General features: G+C 43.6%; 1 protein-coding gene across 1 annotated transcript; it reads right to left on the reverse strand.

The window, feature by feature from the left end:
• Window positions 1-318: 318 nt before the first annotated feature.
• LRATD2 (LRAT domain containing 2) lies at window positions 319-6692 on the reverse strand. The gene is made up of 2 exons (XM_054385362.1): window positions 6675-6692; window positions 319-6463 (listed from the first exon to the last, which is right to left on the reverse strand). Exon 2 carries the CDS (start codon window positions 6456-6458, stop codon window positions 5562-5564), a length of 897 nt encoding a protein of 298 aa, XP_054241337.1. The 5' UTR covers window positions 6459-6463; window positions 6675-6692; the 3' UTR covers window positions 319-5561.
• Between the last annotated feature and the right edge of the window lie 292 nt (window positions 6693-6984).

Raw genomic sequence — 6984 nt, forward strand, 5'->3', positions numbered from 1 at the left:
CAATAAAATTATTGGCCAGATCTTCATCAGATTTAACACAACTATTGCCTATTAAGCAGCTGATGGTCTAGCCTTGCAAAGAGATTGCTTGTCCTCTCTCTTTGGAGGAAGAACGTAACCAAAGAGTTAGATTTTGATCTAATGTTTGAATTCATTAAAAACATGGACTGTTTTGTGTCTGATCATGTAAAAAAAAAAAAAACAAACATTAGTTTTCCAAAGAGCTGAGGAAATCACACCAATGAACAACAAAAAAAAAAAAAAAGAGAAGAAAAAAAATGTGTAAAAGATACTATAAATCTTTTATTTCTTTTCAGTTACTATGCGATGCCCTTCATTTTGAAGGAAATGGTACAATCAATGATCTGTACTTCTTTCTCAGGAAAAGAAGATATTTGCACTAACAATTCAACATTTACTGACAAAAGACAGTTTACAGAAAACACAGTGGGGGAAAAAAAGTCTTATTTTGTGATTACACTTGTTATTATGGATGATTCCATGAAGTGTTACAAATATCAGGGATTTCGAATGTGCATTTTAAAAAAAGCTTCTAATTCAATATTAATGCAAAAGAACCATCTAAATCACTGGTGTTTGAAGTCACCCTGATTTCTTCCTGTCTGTGGTTTAAAACAAATTAAATTCTAATCTGAAAGTCTAAGCCCACTACGCAATGCACCTGGCCTTATTACTGCACACTGATTTGTGAGAGTAGTCAACACATATTCAATTAACAGTAGATTTCTTATAAACAGAAACTGCTGTTGGAAACAATGCATTTCCTAACTCTACTTAGTTACTAGTCTCTGATATAAAATTAAAATTTTGCTTTCAAAGAATTATTTGTTCCTACATGGCTCTTAGAATTATGGTTGTGCTGTTAATTGTTAGAGAAGCATGGGTGGGAAACCACTCAACAACGCACTTCATACACCCAAGGACAGATCTTCAGTAAAACTTAGTAAAGAAGATAAAAAGAAAACCACCGTTGCATTCAAAAATCTGAAACATACTCATCACATAATATTACCTATTTTAGTACTGAGACTGGAATATTGAATTCACATGACAAAAAAAAAAGTTTGCCTGGGGTTTCATTTATACAAAACAACTGAAAGTTTACTTCCGTAGTCTAGGATCCTTCAGTCTGAAGAACTTTTTTTTCCAAGTAAGAAAATAAAAGTTTATAATTAGCTTTTGGGTATTTTCCCTGCCCACCCTACAACTGCCTACTATGTTGGCCAGGTGAGCTCTATAGAGTTGCAGTAATTAATACTTTGCATTCATGCAGAATCAAAAATAACTTGAAATAGTCTTCAGTTTATGTCCTTTGCTCATTGCCATGGAAGGTGAATGTCTAAATTGTGGGGTTTTTTTTAATTACTCAATCAAGGGCTAATTGTAAGTTTTACTAAAAAGCCTTCTCAAAGATGTTATTTGCATCAAACACACCAATACTCTGGGGAAATAAAGACTGCTCATCTACATCTCCTAGATGGAGCTACATTTTACACATCCGGGACACAGTCTTGCCAACCTTAGCATGTGGTTTAAAATGATATTCACAGCAGTAGCAGTAGGTATGCCCAAATTAGTAAATTAACAGAGATATTTAAGTATTTGCACAATTAAAGGGCTTTTAAAACAAGCAATATTAACTTTAAGCATTAAAATCTCAAGGGACAGTTCAAACATGACAAGACAGACAAAAATACATCAAGAGACAGCCTGCAGCACAATCATCAGCTTAATTTACAATTGTTGCGTTACACACCTCTCACAAAAATCAGTGCAGCTGAAATCAGTACAGCTCCTGGACTTCTGGGGAGAAACTGAGGCCAAAGTTTGGGCTGGATTCCATGAGCTTTATTTGGACAAGAGGCCCTTTGAGAAACGGCTTTCACAGCACTGCTTGTTCTCCTCCAGTGATTATGCAACCTCAGATCCTCCACATTTCCACCAGATAACTCAGCTTGAAATTCCAGGCCTTTATTCACAAAGAAAAGTAAATATACACTTAACTTCAAGCATGTGAATAGCCTAACTGACTTTCAGGGTCTACTCGCAACTTCGGACTTCACTGTAGGCTTAGGACTTTTGCTGATCCAGAAGTTCTGCAGAAGGATCACACCTGAATTTCTGCGTGTTAAAGAAGACATTGCAGAGAAGAGCACTTGTATCTGTTCTTGTACTCTCTCTTTTGTAATCTACACAAAAGTCTTGAAGTAGACACATGCACAAAAAAATATTTGCTTTCCTGGGAGACCTTTAAAATCACACTCTAGAAATCCCAGTCTAGTCTGGTGACAGCAACTAAGTACAGCAAAGACAAGAAACTAAGCAGTTGTGATGTGCTTCTACAGCAATTTGAGTTCTTCCATACAGCTTGTTATGGGCCCATGGCTTTAAACCCAGATTGCTCAGAAATGTTTGCAGTGGTGTTTAGTAGCACCTATTAAATAACACTGCCCAGTCAACAGGTAGGGAAAAAGGACCTGCCTGTTAAAGATTCAACAGCTGCATCTTTACCTACTGGAATAAGAAATCCCTGTATGCAGGTAGCCCTCTTCTAGGCTAAATAAAAAAATGCCAAGCTTCCTCACCCTCTTCTACTTTTATATATAATGGAATGCCAGGAGACAGAATAAATCTCCAAGCACAGCTTGCAAAGAAATTTAAAGATTCCAAGTATCTATGTTTTAAATACTGAACACCTGTATCCTAGGTGTCAGAGGAGCACATAGGTTTTATAGTACAGCAGGATATATGCAAGACTTTGCTTTTGCTGTGAGGCAAGCTCCCTCCTTCACTCTCCATCCTAGCAAGGCAAAGCAAGCTCCAGGATTCCTTGCTAAAGCCCTGTGCCTGTGTGGGAATTTATCCCGAAAGGCATGACTGGTACAGAGAAGCACCAAGATTGGCACAAACCATGATTTCAGTTGCTTAAAGAAGCTTTGCTCTCCGTTCCCAAGCAGATTTGGTCCTTTTTTTTATTAAACAAAAGTGGGGAAAAAAACCAACAAAACCAAACAGAAAACGAAGCCAGACTATGCAGGGTATCTCAGAAGGTGAGAAATGGCCAAGTGTCACAATTCTGATGTTTCAGACACAAGGGCAAAATATTTTCACAACTAGTTTACTGTTTAGTACCCTGTAGATACATAATATTTGACATTTATAGCAGTTTCTATACTTTATGACCTAGAATATACTTTAGATCACTAATGAAAAATAAACCCATTCAGAGGACTGGAATATAATGTGCATACCAACTTACTTTCATATGCAACGTTATGAAGGGATTTTTTTTACTTTCAAAAATATCTGTAAGAAAATAATATTTTACATACCTATATTACACAGTGAAATAAACTTTGTTACATACAAGGTTTCAGTATGAAAGAAACCACAGCCAGACATTTACTCATTGCCGAGATAATCTCAGTTGTATCAGTCAATACAACAGAGACTTTTTTTCACGTTTTTTAGGGTTTGTTTTGATTATTTCAGTGATCATTTCAGCTTCTAGTGGTGGTTACTGGTAGTTGTATAAAACGTGTGCAAACAGCCACATATTAACCCTACTACAGATAGATATGAGTAGTTAATGCTCTCAAAGCAAGGCTGCACATCTGCTTGACAACTGCAGTAACTTGAGTGTAACTCAATTGCATATCAGAGGAAAAGAACCAACTTAGTGCAGACACCTGAGCTATAGCCTTCTAAGGGAGCCTGGTGCTGAACTCTCCTTTGGATTTGGATAATTTCACAGCCCAAAATGAGAACATGAGAGTTAAGGAAACAGTATATGGTATATTTTGCATAACCCTAAAAGTTATTTTTCCTCCCAAAGTGCAGATAACATAGCCTTTCATGGCTTTTTCCCAGCTTGTGTATTTTAGGCAGAAAAGACAACACAAAAATGTATTTGGATCATAATGGCAAAATTGCTTCATGTAGGCTTAAGTAATTGAAAGCTGATATCTACCTACTATTAAATGATATTTTTTTTCTTCCACCTCAGGGGAGGAAAGGACATGGAGTACTCCACTATTTCTGGTGTAACAGTAAACAACTGTGGGGAAGACAGTATTAACTATGCGTCAAGTTACATCACACTGTTAGTTTCCATTATTTACATGGACTCAAGCTTATCTTCATGTTTACCTCATCATTATTGTGCTTTAAGGGAAAGGAAATTTGCATTAGAAACTGCCTCAAATCAGTGTTTGTTCACACAATGCAGATCCCAGGACAAAGACCTGACAGTGCTGTGTAGATCAGTTCAAGAGCTGAAAACAAATTCAGGGAACAGTCAAGGCAGGCAGCACCACACTCCACCTCCTATCCTGCTTAACGGAGGACTTGTGCAACAACTTTCTAGACATGTCCTCTCCTTTTCTCTAATGCTATAGCTCAACTTCCTACCATAAAAATTAGCAGAAAAAGAAAACGTAAAATCCCCAATGAAGAGGGGATTGCAGTAAGGAAAGAGAAGCACTCAAAATCCCCTGCCTGCGATGCCTTCCAGCCTGCGCTCCCTCCCAATCACTGATGTGCTTTCTGCAGTGCAAAACCTATGACATGCTCACGGCCAGGAGCTCCCAGCCAAGGGGCCACCCTCTCGAGGGACAGCTTACTCAAAACTTACTCTCACACACGTACAGCCTGCTTCTACTGCCTTGATGTGTACCGCAGATGTAATCGGCAGCTCTGCCATTTGGTTTCAGGGAGGGCAGGAAGCTTGTGAAGAACAATGGTGTAGCTTCGGTATCTGCCTGTAGGAGTCTCAGCACACACCAACGCACAGGGTACTAAACTTCCTCCTCCCCTGGGACTAGTCAGCAATAAATATATCTTCTGTCCTCAAAGCCACACACTGATAGTCAAGGAGGAGCTCCCCCAGCCCATCTGCATGTTCCTATCAGTTAAGAAGGCACAGCAAACCCATTTCACTAGAATTAAGTGATTTCTCCCTTACACCTTCCAGGAGGCTAGCTACAGATCCATGAAGCCTTGCACCTGCCAAGTAGCTTGTTGCAATACCAACAGGAGCCACAACTGAAGAGAAACAGGGGAAGAGAAGGGAAAACAACATCCTCACACTTCTCAGCTACCAAATTAATCAGATGCTCTGAGCTACATGGCCACTTCCTGAAAGTTGTTGGCTCCTTCTTAATAATATTAAATACTCTTAACTTCAGCTGATAAGTAGATGTCAAAGGCATTTAGCATCTTGTAGGGTCAGGCCTACTGGCAGATGGTTGAAGGAAAGGCTATGCATCATGAAGGCAGAGAAGGGAAAAAGGTAGGAGTGGAGAAGGTTAGAATTGCCCTGAGTTTTATCCTCTACAAATAAGTCACTGGTTTTATCATCAAGCACTGAAGGAGTTAAGCACTAAAGCACAGACACTTAATCAGCTTTCCCCCTTCCTTTCACATGTGATTGGAATGAAGCTGCACCGAAGCGGCCCAAAGGGCTTATAACAGCTCAATTTCGCAGCCTTCAGTTTTAATCCCCATCACCCAGGCTAAGTAGCATGGTGGTGCTGAGGCTGCTACTCCACAGCAGTCCGAGCACCTGGATGATGATGGTCTTCCTCCTCCTCTTCCTCCTCCTCTGCAGCTTGCAGGTGGCTGGAGAGCTCCTGGATCACAGCAGCCCTACCAATCTGGTCATTTCTCCTCTTCTCCATAATCAGATCCTCTAGGCTCTGAAACTCCAGCGTGTGGCTGCGCTTGTCACCTAGCCGGATCTGCAATCGGTAGGGCTGCTTGCCTATGCGCAGCTCCCCGCCGATTTTAAACTCCCGCTTGCCATACCGGCACCAGGCAGCGAAACACTCCGAGTTTCTCCAGCTCAAATCCCGGTCCTTGCAACCCACCTGCTCCAGGGCATTGCGCACCACCATGGCAGGGCTGAGGGGCTTGTAGCGGTACAGCTGGTTGGCAATGCGGCCCCGTCTGCCCTGGCTGGCATCGGTGAGGAAGCTGTTCACCACCTCCAGCCTATGCAGGTGGACAACTTGAAAATCGCCAACATAGACCACCCAATGCGGATACTGGGCCTGACACACAAACTCCACCAGGTCACCCGGTTTGCACCTATTCAGCAGGTTCTCTGGGGTGTAGGTGCTCAGATGCCCCCCACTGCCTTCATCACCCTCCTCGGGCAGTGTGTCCTCCTCAGAAAAGCTCTTCTGGTAAATACACTCGTCTCGGTAATAGACTGAGCACTCCACCTCATGCAGCTGGGGATCGTAGGGCTGCAGGGCAGGGTGCTCACCTCCGAGGTCCTGCACTGAATCCTGCTGCTGTTCCAGTTCATCGTCATCATTCGAAAAGATGTAGGAAACCCCGATCCTGGGCCCTTCATCTCTGTCCATACCTGTCGGGTCAGCCGTGGGAACTTCCTTGTAGTTCAAATGGGTCAGCTTCTCCACCTGGTTCCCCATACCCACTGCAACGACAGACACACAGCGGGGCCATAAGGGCAGGCACGGCGTGAGACGCTTCCAGAGAAGCGGCGGGGCGGCAGGATGCCGCTTTCGGCTCCGCACACACCCCACCTCTCCCCGCTCTAACAGAGCTCCTGCGAGAGCGCCGAGGGACTGCGAAAGCCCCTCGGGGACGGGGAGCGGTGACCGCAGAGGGGTGCGGACCTCCCCTACCTGCACGGAGAAAGGCGAGGCGGCACTGCCACCTGTTAAGCGGTAGCGAGGAGGAGGAATGCACAGGAGCTGCCGAGGGGAAGCGGGCAGACACAGAGCCACCTGTTACAGAAGGGTTGCAAACGCCGGGGGTGGTCCGGAGGTCCGAGTTAGGGACGGCCGAACGACGTCCCCCGAGAAGCGCGTACCGCCCGCCGCCGGGCTGGGCTAAGCCGGGCTGAGCCGAGCTGAGCCGGGCTGCCGACCAGGTGCGGCACCTCCTCCTCCTCCCCCGCGCCCTCCCCCGGCACCGGGCGATTGCAAACTTACC

Source organism: Indicator indicator, chromosome 12 (assembly GCF_027791375.1).
Source record: "Indicator indicator isolate 239-I01 chromosome 12, UM_Iind_1.1, whole genome shotgun sequence".
NCBI lineage: Eukaryota > Metazoa > Chordata > Aves > Piciformes > Indicatoridae > Indicator > Indicator indicator.